Source organism: Ochlerotatus camptorhynchus, unplaced genomic scaffold (assembly GCF_037179485.1).
Source record: "Ochlerotatus camptorhynchus isolate MF236.1 unplaced genomic scaffold, CSIRO-AGI_Acam_v1.1 ptg000530l, whole genome shotgun sequence".
NCBI classification, from domain to species: domain Eukaryota; kingdom Metazoa; phylum Arthropoda; class Insecta; order Diptera; family Culicidae; genus Ochlerotatus; species Ochlerotatus camptorhynchus.
In genome coordinates, this window is record NW_027041014.1 from 1906721 (window position 1) to 1928553 (window position 21833).

The 21833-nt window shown below is 37.9% G+C and overlaps 1 protein-coding gene across 1 annotated transcript in view; it reads left to right on the top strand.

Annotated features, from left to right (window-relative positions):
- The window catches only part of LOC135713067 (5-hydroxytryptamine receptor-like), a 545162-nt gene that overhangs the window by 354333 nt on the left and 168996 nt on the right, over nt 1–21833 (top strand). The window contains exon 3 of the mRNA XM_065236165.1: nt 18148–18615. Coding sequence (XP_065092237.1) covers nt 18531–18615 — 85 coding nt within the window. The 5' untranslated portion in view covers nt 18148–18530. The remainder of the gene's footprint in view (nt 1–18147; nt 18616–21833) is intronic.

Consider the following 21833-nt stretch of genomic DNA (forward strand, 5'->3'; position numbering starts at 1 on the left):
GAGCATTATCTCTTCTAGTAGCTTCTCGCACTTCGGCTTCCGTCAAAATTCCAATGCTTTTGGCTTCCACAGTTGCAATTTCCCATGGGCTGGATGTTTCGTCAAACGGATCATCATTTTCGTGTTTGTACAGCCGAGACGATGGGTCCGCAATATTTTCGCGCCCGCGAACATATTCTATGATATAGTTGTATGGGCTCAGTCGTAAAGCCCAACCATCCGCTCTCGTCAACGCCCGTTTCGAATTCTCACGAGCGCGATTGAGAATAAATGCAACACCCTGTGCGTCCGTACGTAACACGAAATGGTGTCCTAGCAGAAAGTACGAGAAGTGCTCGACACCCCACACGGCGCCCAGCGCTTCCCGTTGGTTTTGGGCGTATCGCCTTTCCGTGGATGTCAAAGTCTTTGAAGCGAAACTTATCACGCGAGGCTCTCGTTGGCTGCTTTCCTGCACAAGCACGGCCCCCAAGGCAATAGGCGAGGCATCAGTGTACAGGATCGTCTTATCGCCTTCCGCGAAGTACCCCAGAGAATGAACACAGTGAACGATTCTATCCTTGACAGCTTCAAAATCTTTCTCTTGTTGAGCTCCCCACTTCCAGGTTTTCGTAGTTGCCACTGCCCAGAGAGAAGCTGTAATTTCCGCAAAATTCTGTATGTAAGGGCTGATAAATGACACCAATCCCAAGAAGCTGCGAAGCTCTGACGCAGTACCCGGGCTTCTGAAACTCTTTACACTTCGCACTTTTTCCTCGTCGACATGGAAACCATGTTGATCCAACTGGTGGCCCAAGAATTTTATCTGAGTTTTGTCGTATTCGCACTTACTGACATTCAACGTCAAGTTGTTCTTCCTTAAGATCCGTAATACTTTCGCCACCGTTTCTCTTAGCTCTTCCAGGGTTCTTGCGAATATGAGGATGTCATCAATATAAACGATGATATTTTTAACATCCTTCAATATTCGGGTCATTTCACGCTGAAACACTGCCGGCGCACAGTTAACCCCGAACATGAGGCGCTTGAACCGATACATGCCGCATTCTGCCAAGAATGTGGTCAGCTCTCGTGATTCTGGACTAATCTCAAGATGGTAATAAGCGTTACTCAAATCTAGCTTTGAGAAATATTTGGACCCGTGGAGCTTCACTTTCATCTCGTCGATGAGAGGCATCCGGAAATATTCGCGCTTAATGGCCGTGTTTGCAGCTCGCATATTCACGACCAAGCGAAAATCGTTCTTTCCTTTCGCGACAGCTGACATGCCGCTAATCCAATTGGGTGCGGCGGTCACTTTCTCAATTATACCACACTCCTCCATTTCTATAAGCCTCTGTCTAGCTCCTTCTCGGTACGCAGCGGGAACGTTGTAGTACGCATTGCGGACCGGGGGAACAGATTTGTCGATGCTGAATTTAACTAGGACTCCCGGCATTTTTGGAAAAACATAAATCTTCGGCTTTTGCTCACAGTTGCTGATGGAGATCCCTACCGCTAAAAGTCCTAGGTCACTGGCGATCGAACGACCCAGCAAGGATCGAAGCCCATCCTTAACGACAAGAAAAACCGCCGATATGGTTGCATCACAACTTCCTGCAACAGTTACGAGAGCTCTAAAAGTGCATTCTACTGTCATGGGCTTACTTGCCGCATAGGAGCGAACATTTTTTCCGTTCAAACTTTCCGTAGATTCCAATGTAGCGGTACCTAGCTCAAATTCTCGCTTCAAAACCTGCCAGTCGCTGCCACCAATTACGTTTACATCCGCTCCTGAATCAATTAAGAACTCAATGGGCTTGGAGCGACCGACGTTGCACTTGATCAGAACGTCCTGGAGTGAGAGAGCATTCACTTGCTAGAAGATAAAGAAAACAAATCGACCATAGAGAAAAAAAAACAAGTCAACTTTATTTTTTGGATCTTGTTTAAGAAATATTACATTTTGCGATCAAATTTTACCTGAGCATGATGCTTAAAGTCACTGCTGTTTTCATCCCACTGGTCCTGACGGCTTACATGTTTCGGGCGACATGCTGCTGCGAAATGTCCCCTTTGTCCGCATTTATTGCAGTTTCGTAACAGGGCCGGGCAGGTTTCGTTACGATGGGTCGTATAATAACACCTTGAACATCGCGCTCGTCTTCCGGGAGTGTGAGTCGTTCCTCTGACAGACGTTCTAGCCTGTGGTACACCTCGGCGATCGGTTGAGCTAGTTCGTTTGCGTTTCGGTGGGGGCTCATGTCGAGAATAGCGTTGACCATCCAATGCAAACACATCAGCTTGATGCAACGGACCAGCTTCTCTATCAAATGCTTCCTCACGGGTCGCTGATTGGACAATGTAGTTTGTCTCATGACCGTAGGTTCTGGCCGACTTGGCCAGCATTTGATTCGACATTCCTTTGATGAGTTGCGCCCTGACGAATCGTTCCTGATCCTGAGTACCATATCCACAGAGTCTTACCTTCTCAACCAGCCTAGCGTGGAATCCCATGACCGATTCCTCCTTGCCTTGTCTCATATTCGAGAAAGATTCGTGCTCTGCACTCGTATCTGTCATAGACTTCAGATATGAATCTATGTTGCTGACGAACTTAGCATAGCAATCTGCATCCTCAAGACTGGGACGAAGTTTGGCTGCTCTGATTATAGCTTGCATTTCTTCTCCCATAGACAGGAACAAAAGTTGTGCTCTTCGTGATGGCTCGAACGCGTTTCCCAGTGATGCTGCAATTTCGAAATTCTCCATATACTTGTTCCAGGCTTCCCACAACTTATTCGCCGGGATGTCCTTAGGGAAAACCTTGATGTGATCCCAACGGATGCTTTGTGTTGGGCCATCACATGCCATTTGAGTCCTTGCGGTGTTCCAGCTTAGTTCTGCGTCGCTTGAGTCGTGTACATACTGATGCCGCTGGTTACTGTCTAATGCCGCAGCGAGACTAGACAAGGCTTTCTCGAACTTCTCCATTTTTTCGTACAGCTCGGCATTTGATGCATCTGAACGGCGGCCAATGACTTCCGCAACTGGTTGTTCTTCCGCGCTACCTCGATCTTCAATTCGTTGGTCCAGTCGTGTCCGGTTGATGTTTTCTTCGGTTGTGCTCGTAGAATCGTTGTCATTGTCCACGTTGGCATGTTGATCATGTTTGGGCGGCAAATCTGAATCGCTTGCGGAACCACTTAATTCATCTCCGTCTTGTTCAAAATCGGACGCTCCGGGATCTTCCAATCCACAGGACCGAACACTTCGTTCATCAAAATCGCTTTCATCCGAATCCGTTTCATATTCGGGCGCTCGTACGTACTTCCCCGCGTTAGACATTTTTCCTTGGTTGGTTAGTACTCTGAAATTTAATAAACATAAAAACAACCTCAGTCAAAATGGTCAAATCTGTATCTGCACATTTACGATACTATAAACGTTCGCATTTTCATTCAACATGTGTCAGTTTTTCATTATCTTCATTAACAATCCGCAAACTCAACGTACTAAACTGTTAGTTCAGTATTTGACCCAGCATTTCGGCACATGAAAATCCCAAAACCAGAAGTGATAGAGCAATAAGAAAAAAACAGACACACACGGGCCATTTTACCCCAGGGATACAATATAGACTGTTCTCCTCTATAACATTCTCATTAGCACAGCGTTGGAACAGCGCAAAGTTAATATCGAACAGCAAAGCATCAGTAACACACACACGTAGAGCTAGCAATGCGGTTATCCCAACGCGCATTTTGCTGTGGATGTATTGTATTCGTTCTGTAGAGCTGTGGTCGGTAACGCATACATAGGAAGTAAACCATCAGGAACGCACAATCACAAAGCAAGCAAAGCGGTTATCCCAACGCGCACTTGCCTATGGTTGTATCATATTCGCTTTATTTCCAGCTGTGCCGGTTCGATCGTACACAGCAAGCTTTGCATCATTTCAGGCGGTTATCCCAACGCGCACTTTGCTATGAAAAACTTCATACCAATACATTTTCCATTGAACTGTGGTCATCCCGATCGCACATACAACTCAAATAACTTCACCTCTTGCGCGGTTATCCCAACGCGCGCTCCGTTTTTATAGCTTTACAAATTTTTCCAAGCTGTAATCATCTGGAATTCACACCAGGCCATCTAAGCTTATTAAGAGTGGTTATCCTAACACGCAGTATCTTCATTCCGTCGCATTTTCGATCAATTTGTGGTCATCCCGATCGCACACACTGCTAAATGTTCTGTACTTCCAGCGCGGTTATCCCAACGCGCACTTTGTCCACTTATTCAGGATAATTGCACTGCACATACCAATCTTAGTGTTCAATATTCAAACTACGAACTTTTCTTTTCCGTCCTGCTGCTTAAAGTAACGGCACTTTTTTACTTTCAATACGACACTGAACACGAGCAAGGTTAAAACACACGCCATTTTGTTCCGCTACCACTCTGCAAAAGTTTACCAAAAAAAAATCACCTTTTTTTCGTTCTGGTGCTCGAGTGATTCCCTGCCTGCAAGTTTCCGGTGAAAAAAAAACAAAATGAAATTCCTTGGTTCTTAAATCAAAACACATTTAATGTTTTAACTGGCAGGATCGCCAATGCGGAAACCCGCTGAGAGCAGCCGGGAATCACCCAACACACCAGAGCTATCGAGAACTACGTCTTACCTGTAGGACTGCCTGCGAACGAAAGCGGACGATGCAAGGAGGCGTGAAGCCTCGTTCGTCTCTGAACGTGCTGGTGTGCTAGTGTGTGTATCATCGCATGATAAACGGAGAACCAAGAGCTTTGGTTAATTCGCTACGGGTTATCTACGCATATCCCACAACCAGCAGTGATGGAAGTTTCGGTTCATGTTCAGGTGTACATCAAAAATCTTGAAGCTCAAACTCACCACAGTTTGGTGAGAATTGTAGCTGGTAAGTTTTGTTAGCATGATATCAGAGCAACCGTATCACAGGTTTCAATATCATCCGATATTGTCTGATTGTTGATTTTTGTTTACGATACTCAAATGAGATTATTCTCATTGGTGAGATTTGATCTTTTGATATTTTCCCAACACTGCAAGTAACATTGTAGGTTTTATCGAGGTTTTATAGCATTCTACAAGTTTAAATCATGGTATACAGGACCCTCATAAAACCAAAATTGTTACTTGGGTTGGGTGGTTCTCAGTATTGCGTAAAAAATGTAGCTTTGTTCCTTATCGCAAAGTATTAGACCCGATTTCTTTTATTTATTTTGTCATTATGCAGACCATTTTCATGTTAGTCCCTTGGGAGGGCGAAAAAATCGATTTTTTTTTCGAAAATGATTTTTTTCTGGGCTGAATTCAAAGATCAACATATCAAATGACTGGTATCAAAAATGTTTTTAAGAAATTTTAAGGAATTTTTTATTGAAAAACATTGATTGTATTTTTTATGGTTTTCATAGTTTGTCATTATTTTGCCTTGAAAATTAAGCCTTTTTAAACAAAAATTAAAAAAATCAGCGATGTGTATTTTTTTTTTCGTTTTTGATTTATATATTTTTTTAGTAATCAAGTTTTGGGTTTTCGCTTAATACTCCTATGCGACTAGACTGCCATCCATCGTGACTATATTACAGTCGATATAAATAATTTTTTGGTTTTTTGGACCACCCTAAAATGGAAATGTTCACCCTAAGATAAGAAAAAAAAATGCGGGTCTAATAATGGGTGCCCCACATCGTATCGCATTACGGATAAAAACGATGTAGAAAATTACCTACTGGGTATTTTCTCTTGAAAATTTGAGTAGAAGTAGTTTACAGTGTATTGTTTACACTGTAGTTTTTCGAAAGTTGTTAAAAATGGCGTCACCCGAAAAGAAACGTCGCGAATTGATTTTGCGTAAGCACCTGGAAAATCCTCAACTCCCTCATCGGGACATCGGAAAACAACTGGGAATCGTGCAGTCAACAGTAAGTCGTGTGATTAAACGTCATTACGACGCGACACTCTGAGCATCGGCCGGGAAGAGAAATGCGGTCGGAATGGAATGATTAGTGATCAGGATCACAAGCGTGTCGTGAAAGCGTTAAAGCGAAATCCCAATGCAGGGATGTGGTCAAAATGTTGAATCTGTCCAAGTCTTTCGTTCAGAGAGCCAAGGATCGGGAGGAACTGCATACGTACAAAGTGCAGAAGGCTCCAAATCGTGACGAACGGCAAAATACGGTGGGAAAGTCACGGGCCAAGAAACTGTACACCCAGATGCTGACGAAGCCTCATTGTCTCATCATGGATGATGACACTTACGTCATGGCGGACTTCCGGCAGCTTCCGGCGCTACACAATTCATTGCTAGACAGTCTAGCAGAATAGTTCGTTCGTTCGTTCGCTTAGCTACCGAGTTTTTTTTTTCTAGTACTACTGCTCCTGCATTGGAGGGCCCTAGTAAGAAGGCCCAAACGGATGCCAACGCTGCTTTGGATGACGCAGCAAATCGGCTGCTACAGAGCAACCAATTCCCGGTGCTCGAGGTAGAAAATGGCGGTGGTGACGACGCTAAAATTGTCAAAAAAGATTCCCCCAGCGGATTCCCCCGCTGTTCACCTCGTTGAAGGACGTCGCCCAGCTTAGGGATGAGCTGGCAAAACGCAAATTGTTCCCGCAATTCAAGATCTGTAGCGTTGGAACAAAGCTCATATGCTCCAGCCTACGGCAGTACAAGGCGGTCGGTGACCTGCTGAAGAACAGCACAGTGGAGTTTTACACCCACGATTTGCGTTCGATGAAACCATTGAAAGTAGTTTTACGAGGACTGCCGTCGTACGAAGCGACTGTCGTAAAAGATGTACTCCAGGGAATTCTACAAACCGCAACACCATGATGTGACCCAATGCACTCTCCTTCGGCCATGGAACGAAAAACTGCCATATGAAACCACGCTGCGACAAGTGTGCTATGGCCCACTCGACAGCGACCTGTGTTCAAGCTGATGACACCGAGCCAAAGTGCGTGAATTGCGGCGGTACTCACCGTGCCACTACTCGGGACTGCCCCAAGCGAACGGAATTCATCAACATCAGGAAGAAGGTGGCAACTAGCAACCTGCCAGGCCGTCATCGAAACCTCATCGCCTGATCCCAAATCTCTAACCGCTACCCATCAACAATCAACGAGCCGCTCCCTCAGCTCAGCATCGCCTCACTGCCCCAGGGGCCCTGCCAGATCATGTTTCTGCCTCGGCGCCTGGACTATCGTATGCCCGTGTTGCCTCAAGCTATTCAGTTGACGAATCTTCTTTCACATCGGAAGAACTAGTTACGCTGGTTGCAGAGGTGATCATCATCCTGCGAACCTGCAAGACTCGATCTGAACAGCTTCATGCTGCCTTTTCACTCGTCACCAAGTATGGACCGTGAAGCTATAACAAATGCAAATTGGAACGCTTGCTCGCTGACGAACAAGCATAGAAAGCTACTCGATTTCCAAGACGCATTTGAAGCCCGAACTGAACGTATTCATTCCCGACTTCCGGCTCGTCAGACTTGACCGCACCTGCTCCGGGGGTGGAGAAATGGCCATCGCTGCAAGACGAAACATCAATTGCCGACTACTGCCAAGTTTCCAGCTAAAAACAGTTGAAGCCATCGGAGTGGAGGTGAGCTTGAGCACATCACTTGGCACAATCACCATCATCGCGGCCTACTAACCCAAGGAAACCAACATCAGGGACGGGTCGTCAGCCGCCCTCCGAAAAGACATCATCAAACTCACCCGGAGGAGCGAAAACTTCATCATCGCTGGTGACCTAAACGCAAAACACCAAGCTTAGGGCAACGGTCGGAGCAATCGAAACGGCACCATCCTGAATGAATACCTGCAAGAGGGCCACTATACCATCTTGGCCCCGGACACTCCCTCCCGGTTGAGTCGGTCTGGGGTTCATGCGACCATCGACATCTTCGTAAGCAACATGGGACATAACATCTCTCAACCTTTGGCATTCCAGGATAATGGACCTCAGAAATGAGGACTTTAGTAACAAAATGAGCTCTCTCCTATATTGTGCAAAGCCCTTCTGAAAGCTAACCAAAATCCTTAAAAATAAGAAGGTTGATGCTATAGGTCAACATTTCGTCAGCTCGCATAATCTCGGACTGAACATGCCTAGTCCATAAGATACTACAGTTGCGGTAAATGCAACCAACCTCTTCGAATTCCTAACAAATTTCCTGTGGAATCTGTGATTACGAATGACGAACTGTTGGCCTATACCAAATCATCTAAAAATATGAAGGCCCCAGGTTTTGACCAAATCCTGAATCTGGAACTCATCCAGATTCTTGAACCATCTGGCACTAATTTTTAATCAGTGCCTAAGACTTGGCTACTTCCTCTCGTGCTGGAAGTCAGCTAAAGTCATACACATCCGGAAACCTGGGAAAGATCCATCCTCTCCTTCAAGTTATCGACCCATCAGCCTTCTCTCGGGGTTATTCAAGCTGTTCGAAAGAACAGTCTACCATCGACTTCTGGCATCTGCCGAGGAACACAACATATTGCTCGAGGAGCAGTTTGGCTTCCGTAAAGGACGCCATGGCATTGTTGAACGTTGAAAAAGTGTTCGACAATGTTTGGCATGATGGCCTGGTCTACAAATTGCAGCGATATGGTCTTCCAATCTTCCTAGTGAAGATAATTAAAAATTACCTCACGGACGGACATTCAGAGTATCTCTCAATGGCATCACATCGGATGCTTTCCACATCGGTGCGGGTGTCCCACAGGGAAGCATCCTTGGCCCCATCTTGTTCAACCTGGTCACCTCCGATATGCCGGCTCTCCCTGATGGTGGATCGTTGCAACTGTTCGCAGATGACACATCCATCATCTTTAAGGGTAGGGTCATCGGAGCTCTGACCGCCAAACTTCTGAGAGGCCTAAATGTCCTGTCAGAATACTTCAACAGCAGGAAGATCCGTATCAACGCGGCAAAGACCCAGGTCATCATCTTTCCTCATTCCAAATCACCCAGACTTGTTCCGTCTGAGAATAATAACATCAACTTGAACGGCACAATGGTGGAATGGTCAAAAGAGGTAGCATACCTCGGTCTTACACTCGACAGCAAGCTGCTTTTCAGGGAACACATTGACTAAACAAAAACCAAATGTAACATCCTGATGAGATCCTTACATTCACTCATCAACAGGCGATCCACTCTGTCCCTGAAAAACAAGCTTGCTGTCTATAAGCAAATAATCCTTCCTGTAATAGAATACGGGGTGCCAATCTGGGAGAGTAGCGCAAATTCCCATCACCTCAAATTACAAAGGATCCAAAACAAGTTTTTGAGAATGATCCTCAACAGTCCTCCACGAATGAGGAACTCTCAGGTCCATCGCCTGGCTGGTGTTCAGACGCTGGAGTTACGGAGAAAAAGTCTAACAGGGTTAAATCACAAGATTTTCCTTTCTACAAGCGAATTAACCATGCCTTGAAATCGCTCATGCAGAATATTGATTGTTTCGTGCGCTGTGTGGCACATTGCACCGTCCTGATGGAACCACATATCGTTCACATCCATATCGTCCACTTTAGGCCAGAAGAAGTCGGTAATCATCGACCTGTAGCGCTCTCCGTTGATGGTGATGGCCTCACCAGCGTCATTTTCAAAGAATTACGGACCGATGACGCCTCCGGCCCAAAATGCACACCAAACAGCGACTTTCTGGGGATGAATTGCCACTTGGTGGACCATGTGTGGATTGGCCCAAGTGACCCAAAGTCTACAATTCTGCTTGTTCACATACTAGTTCATCCAGATATGGGCCTCGTCGCTGAAAAAGATTTTCGAAAAAAAGAAATCGGGGTCTGTTTCTAACTGCTACTATGATCGTTAAGCTTCTCAAGCTCCTGGGTCAATTGGATCTTGTGTGGGTGCACACCCAAATTTCGACGCAGAATTCACCAAGTTGAAGCCTGCGAGAGGCCCAGTTTTTGTACGCGGCGCGGAATCGACCGCCGCGGGTTCTCCTGCACACTTTCGCGTACAGTGGCGATATTCTCGACAGGCCTTCAGTTCTGTTGACGTCCGGGTGGTGGTTGAGCGTTCACAGAACCAGTTTCCTCGAAAAAAAAAAATAGTCCTCTCGATAGGACGATTATTGTGACCGTTAAATGGGCGAAGCACCCGGAACGTTGCTCTTACTTTGATAAAACAATTTCATCATTTGCACGTGCTGTTCGACGCTATAACTCTCCATTATAATTTGGCAAGATTCGCTGAAGAAACGACAGCTAATTTAACACTTGTAGTTTCAACAATATGGCCACAATGAACTGTCAAAGTAAGGAAATCCCTATTAGAATACCCTATAGAACTTTTGATGACGTGATGGTTTAGGCGCAAATATTTGTGCCTTCCTAAATAGCAGCTCTTCTAGTAGTTCTGGGTGAACAACCCTTGAATTGGCTATGAAAAAACACATAGAAACCACTGTTGGTCGTATCAATCCGAGGCGCGTACTACCCCACCTTACCCTACTAACGATACGATGCCGGAAATGCATTTTCCCTTTGCGTCGGACTACGGGAAGCTCTTGTGTTCCATTTCCTGAACGTTGCCCATTCAGTACATGCATTGACATTGTTCGCTGAGTCGAAACTCGTCTCGTCCACCGGCACTGGCAGACTGCATTACTAACCGAGTGGTTATTCTCGGTGAAAGTTGAGCAGAAGTGGGGACTCGCCATCCGTCCACTACCTATATGCTCCATTAGTGTGCAGAGGGTCGGTTTGTGTGAATTGGATTCTCGGTCCCTTCGGTCGCCTGCCAGGCCAGGACAAAACCGCAACAGCTCAAATGAAATGAGGTTAAATAATTCTGGCAATATCTGTTTGACTTTCTCTGCGCTTGATTTTGATTATGCAGGGCACCCGAGCGCGTTCGATACTTTCGACAAACTCTGGGAATTTGTACCGGGTTCATTTACACGTAATCAGAGCAATGTTGGCAAATGAACGTTAAACTTGGGAATTTGTGGAGCAATCCGACTGACGGTGGCTCTAACGAGGGTGGGGGGACGGACGAAAAAGTGCCGTAATTAATTCAGATTTCAAATCTTGTTCCGCTTGTTGCTTCTGGTGTTGCACAAATACAGACACACACACTTCGTGAACACCAGTGAGGGATGGTGAAAATTGTACTTCTGCAAAAGCGGTCCCACCGGAGCCAGAAAGTACAGGTCAGGTGCGATGTGGTGTCCTTACGGGCAGAGTGCGGTGGAATGCTGAAGCAGGCTAATTTATTCTACAGCCGCTACTTTTTGGCAGCTGCTTTTCCAAATGCCTTACCCCGGGCTAAAGCAAGGTGGATTTTAGTTTCAGCACCTACAGTGTAGTCGGCGGCGGCCGGATGAAGAAATTTAGCGTTGCGAAGGTGTTTCCGAGTTGTTTGAGGAATTTAAATATGACAGGTAGAAGGACTTGGGTGGGATTTCATGCTGAGATTATGGAGATTTTCTCCGAGGGTGTGAAGGTATGCGAAAATGTTCCGAACAGGCACCTACCATGGCGTTAAATTGCAACAGACGACTCTGTTTCAGTGGTAGTGAAATCGAAATTTTGGGCCAAACACAACATTTCGATTAGAAATTGATATATGGTTAACAATACTTCTTCCCACTATATATTTTCTGTTCATTACTCTTTGAAATACAGTGCTTTTTCAACAACAAAACATCACATTTCCATACATTCACATTGATTTTCACTACCATTCTTCTGTGAACTCGGTAGGTAGGGAGGTGTTCCAATGGTGTAACACGGCGAATGAGAACGAGGCAAATGTGTGCTTAATTAACTCATAATTCACATAAAGTGCAGGAACTCAGCGATGAGTCAATTTTCTTCATGTTTTCCCAGTTTTTTCCAAGAAAAAAAATCCCGTAACGAGTAAGTAAAGATTGTAAGAATAAGTAAAGATTGGATTCACTTAGTCTATTGGTACAACTCCTAGACTGAGTAAAATTTTCATCTATTTCCTCATTTTTCGGCAGATTGTTTAGGTTTTCCAGAAGAAACCAGGAGGCAAATTTACTCATCGCAGATATACCAGATATAGATATACCACTCTGAAATATTCACCATTGAAAGATAAGAAATATTCTTGAAAGTTTAAAGTATGTTGGAAAACATTTCATTACTCGGAAACTGATTTCCCTGTTTTTGATTTTTTTTTTCGGTCAAATTACCGTAACTCAACCTGTGGGTTAAGCTTCATAAAATTCGGAGATTCATCGGCCCATTTTGTCTGATAATTAAAAAAAAGTCCCAGGAGGCTCTAGATAATACTTCATGGTTTTAGCTCCAGAAAAGTTTGAAGAGCATCCCAAATCTTATTGATACCATTCCATTGTTAGGGGGTTAAATTTTGATAAGTTTTTTAGTGGGAATGACACTGATGAAGACTGCACATTGTAGTCGAAATACGTATCTGTCATGGATATCAAAATTAATTAAGTGGAATTAAATGGAAGATAACCTTTTTTTCCTATTTTATTTAGCATTCTGCTAACAACCCAATTTCATTACTTCATCATTCCATGGTGTTTATTACTCAGTTGAGTTTCACGGACTCTACATGAATTACAGAACATTGTTCAAGACTTTATTGAGCCTTTATTCAATTCAAAATATGCATTCCAGCTTAGTTTAGAGTGATTTAATATATCATTGGTACTATTCCATGTGGTGCATGTTTGCTTCATAGACTTATAAATATTTTCATTGTTCAAGACTTCACTGAGCCTCAAGATTTAAGTTCCAAGAGAACACGGAGAGCAAATTAATTTTTAACAAGCAACTGAATATTTTCATTCCATTTCCTTTGCACGCCAACACATACAAATAAATAAATAAATAAATAAATAATAACAATAAAACTAATAAGCAAATATATTATGAAATATATAATAATAATTCAAAATAAATAAATAAATAAATAAATAAATAAATAAGATTTATATAAAAAGTGAAAAAATAACCACATTAATAAAACGCAAAGTAAATAAATAAATTCATACATTAGTTAACGAATATAAAATAAAGAGGTAAATTAAATTTAAAACACATTAAATAAATAAATGAATAAAAATAAATAAATAAGTAAATAAGTAAATACATAAATAAATATTAAAAAAAATAAATCAATAAGTAAATTAATGAATACAAGAAATCTAAAAATAAATTAATAAGTAATTAAATAAATAAAATAATTAATTACTTTATTTATCTTTTATTAAATCAATAAATACCAAGATAAAGAACTAAATACAAAAATAAAAAAAAACATACATGAAAAAAATAATTAATAAAAATAAATAAATACATAAATAAATAAATAAATAAATTAGTTAATATATAAATAAATAAATAAATATATAAATTAATAAAATAAAAAAAAAAAATAAATAAATAAATAAATAAATAAATAAATACATTAATAAATAAATAAATAAAAAAAATATAAATAAATAAATGAATAAATAAATAAACAAATAAATAAATAAATACATTATAAATATATGAATATATAAATAAATAGATAAATAAAGCGATAAACAAATTTAAAAATAAATAAATAAATAAATAAATAAATAAATAACTAAATAAATAAAAAAAATAAATCAATAAAAAATACATAAATAAATTAATAAAAAAATAATAAATAAATGAATAAATAAACACATACACAAAAAAATATAAATAAATTAATAAATACATAAATAATTTAATAAATAAAAGAATAAATAAATAAGTACATAAATGGATAAATAAATTAATAAATAAAAAAAAATATATTAATAAATAAATACATTAATAAATAAATAAATTTAAAAACAATATAAATAAATAAATAAATTATTAAACAAATAAATCAGTAAAAAAATAACAAATAAAAAATATAAATAAATAAATGAATAAATAAATAAATAAAAAAATAAATACATACATTATAAATATATGAATAAATAAATAAATAGATAAATAAAGTGATAAAAAATTTAAAAATAAATAAATAAATAAATAAATAAATAAATAAATAAATAACTAAATAAATAAAAAAAATAAATCAATAAAAAATACATAAATAAATTTTAAAAAATAAGTAAATAAATGAATAAATAAACAGGTATATAAAAAATATGAAAAAATTATTAAATACATAAATAACTAAATAAATAAAAGAATAAATAAAAAAGTACATAAATGGATAAATAAATAAATAAATAAATAAAAAAAATAAAAAATAATAATAAATAAATAAATAAATAAATCAATAAATATATAAATGAATAAATAAATAAATAAACAAATCAATAAATTCATAAATAAATTAATCCTTTAATAAATAAATAAATAAATAAGTACAAAATTAAAAAAAAAATAATTAAAAAATTAATAAAAAAATAAATGAAGGTTTTAAAAAATAAATAAATATATCAATGAATAAACAAATAAAAAAATAAATAAAGCAATGCAAACATGAATTAATTAATCAATGTTATAAAAAATATATCAAATATTCAATTATTAGATAATATATTAATTAAATATATCAAAAATAAAATTATAAAGTTAAATCCTTAATTAAATATATGAATTAAATCATATGAAATCAAATAATTAAATAAACCAATCAATAAATATCTAAATCGACTTATAAATAAATCAATCGATCGATTAATAAATAAATAATTATCTTTTATTAAATCAATAAATACCAAGATAAACAACTAAATACAAAAATTAATAAAAACATAAATGAAAAAATAAATTAATAAAAATAAATCAATACATAAATAAATAAATGAATAAATAAATTAATATATAAATAAATAAATAAATATATTAATAAGTAAATAAATAAATAAATCAATAAAAAAATTAGTGAATTAATAAATAAATAAATAAATAAATAAATAAATAAATAAATAAATAAATAAATGAATAAATAAATATATTAAAAAATACATAAATAAATAAAAAAAAAGTATACATAAATAAATAAATAAATAAATAAATAAATAAATAAATAAATAAATTAATAAATATATAAATGAATAAATAAATAAATAAATAAATAAATAAATAAATAAATAAATAAATCAATAAAATTAATAAATAAATAAATCATTCAATAAATAAATAAATAAGTACAAAATTAAATTTAACAATAAATTAATAATAAAAAAATGATAAAAAAATAAATGAAAGATTCAATAAATAAATAAATATATCAATACATAAACAAATAAATTAAAATCAATAAAACAATGCACACATCAATAAATTAATAAATTGAATGTTAAAAAAAAATATATAAAATATTCAATAATTAGATAATATATTTATTAAATATATCAAATAAAAATTTTTAAGATAAATACTTAATAAATAAATATATGAAAAAAATATTTAAATAAATAAATAATTAAAAACCTATTGAATCAAAAATTAAGAAGATGATAAATAAATAAATAAATAGGTAAATTTGTTTGATATTTATTAATAAAATGAAATAAATATATGAAAAATGAAAGTTTAATGTATAAATTAACAAATACATAAATAAATAAAATTAATTTAAATAAATGAATTAAATAATATGAAATCAAATAATTTAATAAACCGATCAATAAATATATAAATCGACTCATAAAAAAATCAATCGATCGATTAATAAATATTTTTTTTTTTTTTTTTTTTATTGTAGTCACTTTAACACTCTTGGGTCATTCGTGACTTGTCCGGGGGTGAGATTTGAACTCGTGACTTTGGCGTGAGAGGTATGGATGTTAACCACTACGCCGGAGTCGCCCCCATAAATAAATTAGTTAATAAATAAAAAAGTTAATAAATAATTGAAATTAATTTAAATATATGGATAAAAAAGCAAGTTAATGAGTTTTATTAAAAATATGACGAAATTGAATATATAAATATATATTTACAATAAATAACAAATTGATCGATAGAAAAAATAAATAAATAAATAAATAAATAAATAAATATGTTTATGAATAATAATTATTAATATATAAATTCATAAATAAATAAATAGATTAAAAGATAAATAAATAATCAGAAATATTAATCAAATACATAAAAAGAAAAAAAAGTGAAAAATAAAAAAAAGAATAAAATAAATGAATGAATTAAAAATAAAATATATTTAATATATGAAGAAAGTAATAAATAAAATAAAACAAATTAATATATAAATAAATGAATAAATAAATATGTGACAAAATGTATCTAGTTAATCAATAAATTAAGAAATTAATAAATAAATAATAAGGTTATCAATCTGTATTGTACAATTGTTTATAATCTCCAGGAATATCTCGGCTTTGATTTGAATTTAAACATTTGAATTCGAAAAATAATTCATAGATTTTTAATAAATCCTTGATCTTAGCAGTTCACCTAGATTCTACACTTTCTTGCTATTTTTACTTATATTAAAGAATTTTCTTTAAAGTCTTAATAATTCATGTCATTTTTAAATCATGTGTTTAAACATTTCCTTCATGAAAACATTCACTTTCCAAAAACCTGCCTCATCAATCTATTGTTCAAATAAATTTCGGCCAAATGACGTTCAATCCTATATTCGTAAAAATGGGTAATGCGAGAATCTGATTTTGATCAAGACAAGGATGGTCCATATATGTAACAGGACCATTCACCAACTTTCTTAGTCCATATTCAGGGAAATACACTAAATCAATTCGTTTCACATCTAGGCTAGGTATTCCATTTACAACTATGCGTTCCTATTAGGATGTGTTCCAATTATAGTCCATTCAATTTTCTGTATAAAATCTGATCTATTCTAGGATCAGTTTAATTGATTTCCCGCGTTTTAGAAGGTTCCAAGTTACTCCAACTAAAATCCGCTCACAACGAAATTTGAATGTTTTTACTACCTAAGATAGTTTTAAGTGCAGTCAATTTATAGCAAAATAGGTTGTTAAGAACAATCAATACAAGAATATAATGCTTGTGTCTGCACTGAACACCGGCGTGGACAAATATTTTCGATGACTTGACAGGCATCGGCGCACAGATCTATTTTTGAACACCATCGTTCTGTTAAGGAACCTTCCTCTGGGTTCGATGCCACAATAATCAAATAAAGACAGAGTTTGTGAGAAAGTACCGGGCTGAAAGGACAATCCGGAAAACCAATCCCAATCAATCCCCTGAAACTTGTGACTGAACTTTTCGGGATTTACTCTTGAAGTTTTGCAGACATTGGGATCCCAAATAAAATCAATCTTCAACCTTAATGAACAGATGACCTTCCATCCATCTCCATTATTGCCTTCGACGGGTGTACGTATATCAATTACATTCTAGTTGAGCCAGTCTTTCCCGCTCCGCTCCCTATCACAATACGTTCCGGCGAAGCGAAGGTAATGGATGTGTTCTAACCGGAAAAATGGCAGGAATTATCAGGGCATGAAATTGTTCCATCTATCCACGTGTGTGCAAAGTGTATTCCTGCAGCTGTTCCGGTTCGTCTCTGATGATGGAGCGCTGCGGTTGGTTTGAAGTGCATCCATTAAAAGCACGACGTCCATGAATGCACCCTCTTGAAGCTGCTCTAACCCAACTGGAAAATGTTGCACCACATTAGCTCCGCATAGAAATGCGCCATGAAGCGTTTCGCGCAGGAGATAAAAGTTTCCTCTAACATTTTTACTTGATTCAACAAATCAAGACAAACCGAACAAATCTCCGCTAATTCATTGGATGTTAAGGGGTCGGGGGGAAGTTTCCACCGTAAAGTTGATTGCCATTAATCAAGATCCACCCGGGGGCTGTTTCCATCCATCTGTTTCAATCAAGCGACCATTCAGGAGAGTTCGTCTGTGCTCCTGAGCGTGCGTAGGAGGTCCTTGAAACTCCAGTTGCCTCGGTCCCATTCCGGTACACAACGCTGTGGCCACCAAAAGTACTCTCTTCCACTGCGTTAATCCGATTCCCGTATCAATTACCATTAGGATAAATCAAATAACATGGATACTGTTTTACGCACACCTAAAACTACAGACTAAAGGCACGTACCAATTTCTCTCTTCCTTTCTCTCTCTCTCTTCCAGGCACACAGACAGGCAGAGGATCTTTTCCAGACTGTTAACCAATTGCGTAAAACGGCCGACAGGCCGACCGGTTCCGGCATCGAGACGCACAATCACAAATCGCCATGACCATCTCCGTTGTCGCCATCGCCGCCATCAATCAGGAACAGCAGTGGCCGAATAGTTGTCTCCATTCTTCGGTGGTGGAACTGCGTCGTAATCTTCGCTACATGGCCATCACCATCGGCATCAGTGCCAATGACGACGGATCCAATGCCAGCAATAGCACCATCAGCAGCAGCAGCAGCAGCATCAGTCGAAGCTAACTCATCACAGTCTTTTAGCACGCGTGGGCAGGAGGAGGACGAGGAGGAGGGCAATAAAGCTCTTCGCATCGAAACATCATGGATTTCCACAAGGCACCCCCACCCCGGCCGCCCAGTTTCGTCGATGACGGTGGCATCGGTACGGCACTCACCAAGTCCAACGGTAAGTGAGTAAACTGTCGGAACGTTCACTTTCTACCTGACTTTTATCCTCATCTGGCAAACTGACAAGCGACGTCGTTTCGGTCGAGAGTTGGAGGAGAGGAGGATGTTGCAATCATTATAACTTATGGAGTGTTCTCGGAGTTGGTTCGGATCATCTGGATAAGTTTGCACCATCGAGGAAATTGTCCGAATAAAAAACAAAACTTTCTGCTGCTCGGTTGCATGCCAAGCGCCAAATTGGGTCTGTTTCCTTAAGACGTGGCCTGTTTGGGCGAGGAGGTAGTAAACTACGAAGTTAGATGATGCGAACAAAATTGTTGGCAATATTGGAGATTATGATTGGAGGTAAGTTTTTGGTTTATGGTACCAATAATTTGTTTGCGTTAGCTTGGAGCTAAATACCATACGAATCCGATATTGATGGAGAAAACAAACTGTGCGGGCACGTATCGTGCCTTTCCGATTTATGGTAAAAGGCGTCAATTTTACGATGCCAAAATTGGAAATTTTGTTGGAGGGAATTTCTTTCTCCATTATGATGATAGCTGTCATCAAGAATATACATACAACATTCACAAACTACATCACGTCTTTAGAACCGTGATATGAGGGTTCAGATGAGTCATAAGTGCAATAATTCTGAAACGACAATTTAGCAGAAACAACCTTCTATCAAGTCCATATGTTAAGTTAGGGCTAACAATTAAAAATGAATGTAACACTAGCGCCGCCTGCTGAGTGAATGCTGAGCTAAACTTTGTTCCTTAAGACAGGTCTTGTCGATTTGAACAACTTTGATCAAGACGGGAACCATCCATATGAGCACGATCTGTTAGCGTTATATAATGTGTATTTAAGCTGGTGCCACTTGATCATTTTAGATTTACCGCCATATACTGAGTAAACTATCCATAGTTTTGAAAACCTTGTATTCTTAAATATCTTCTTATATAATTATTAGTGTAACAAAACGGTCTACATCTGATTGACGACAGTAAATAAATAAAAATAAAAAAATAAATATCGAAGGAAGCTATATCCTTTATGGTTGAGATCCCGTGATATAAACATCTCTAATATCAAAAGTCTAAAAAAAAAGTCTGATAACTTGAACAGAAAGTCCACTAAGTAAGCTGCAAACAAAGCAATTGAAGTTTGGGACCAAATTGACCCCAGCGTACAGACAACGTAAGTATTTCAATTAAATATTCCCAATAAATGATATGTTTTCAAGGTCATGAAGCAGAGATCTCAACTATTTGAATTTAATTATGTGTTTTTAAAACGGATTGATCTGAGGTTTTAGTAGTTAGTGTCATCTTCCCAGGCAACACACATCCATCATAATAGGTTGCTGCAACCTGATTGTGACTGAAATAAGGTGCATACAAGTAACACCAACTGTTAAGTGTCAAGTGTGCTGCTAGGGTTGTGTTCTCCCAAGATGTTAGCTGCCTATTAGTGTACCCCCATGTTTGTCTTTTTCATCAGTATGTCGCTTAGTTCGAGATTAAGAGCACATTGCTCTCCAAACCTTGTGTTCTTAATCCCTACCCTGCAATCCATTTGTTGCAATTTACTACCCCTAACCTTGAGATAGCCACGAGTAATCGGCCCCGCTTTAGTTTTAAGTTGTGAAGTAATGAAATTGGGTTGTTAGCGGAATGCTTAAATAAAACAGCAAAAAAAGGTAACCTTCCATTTAATTCCACTTAATTAATTTTGGTATCCATGACAGATACGTATTTCGACTACAATGTGCAGTCTTCATCAGTGTCATTCCCAATTGTGCCACCTGGTGATAACTCGAAGCCAATGACCAGCGAATATATAAAAAATCACCATTTTACTACATTCCATTTAGTTGCAGGGAACAAGCAAGGCCTGCTTTGATAAAATTTACACATAAATCAATTTTACGGATGTTCCGGATCTTCTCACGGACCATCTGGTGACTACTCAGAGCCATTGAATAGCTAATGTATCTAAAATCACCATTTTACTACACTCCACATAGTTGTAGAGTAAAATCAAGGCCAACTTTGATCAAATTTACACAGCAACGGAACAATTGAACAGCTAATATAACAAAAATCACCATTTTACTACATTTCACGTAGTTGCAGAGCAAAATCAAGGCCTACTTTAATCAAATTTACGCAGCAATACATTTTACGGATGTTCCGGATCTTTCGGCGAGCCACTTGGAGCCAGTGAACAGCTAATATATAAAAAATCATAATTTTACTACATTATATACAGTTGCAATGAAAAATCAAGGCATACTTTGATCAAATTTACACAGCAATCAATTTTACGGATGTTCCGTATCTACCAGCGGACCATCTGATGATAACTCGGAGCCATTGAACAGCTAACATATGCAAAATCACCATTTTACAACATTTCTCATTGTTGCAGAGAAAAATCAAGGCCTACTTTGATCGAATTTATGTAGCACTAAATTTTACGGATGTTTCGGATCTTCCGGCGGATCATCTGGGTGACCACTTGGAGCCATTGAAACGCTTATATATCTAAAATCATTAATTTACTACATTTCATATAGTTGCAGAGAATAATCAAGGCCTACTTTGATCAAAAATACATAATAATCCAGATTAAGGTTGATCCAGGTCATCGGTAGGCCTTCTGGTGGACGCTCAGTATTTAGAACCAGGTTATGGGTTGATTTTGTTAAAATATTAATCAGCACTACCCATAGATGCCTGTTGCTGTGGATTTTCAGCACCACCTTGTTGTAGACGACTGGTACCTTTTCTCCCCCCGATGGCCTCTCGGAAACCCGGAATAAAACCGGATCCACTTGGCCAATCTGTTCCAATTTTTAGTAGACCATAATTTCGAACATTTTTCTACTCACTGTGAAAATTTCAACCAATTTCATGGTTAAACAAAAAAATTATACCTATGCAAACATTGCTATTCGTATACCTGTTCGTAAAAATAAAAACTGCACAACGGAGACGAACCAGCCCAGGGCTGAAAGTCTCCTTAATAAAGATATAAAAAAAAAAAAAAAAAAAACTGCACAAGCGCGTTAGGCCCTCCCCAGAAGTAAAGCAGGTGGTGTTCGTTTGTAACGCTAATAACTTTTCGGGGGTAACTCACATTCACATCCGGTCTTGAGCCAAGATGTTCCCAATACTCCTAAGGTGCTACATTTAGTACACGAAGAAAATCGACCCACTACAG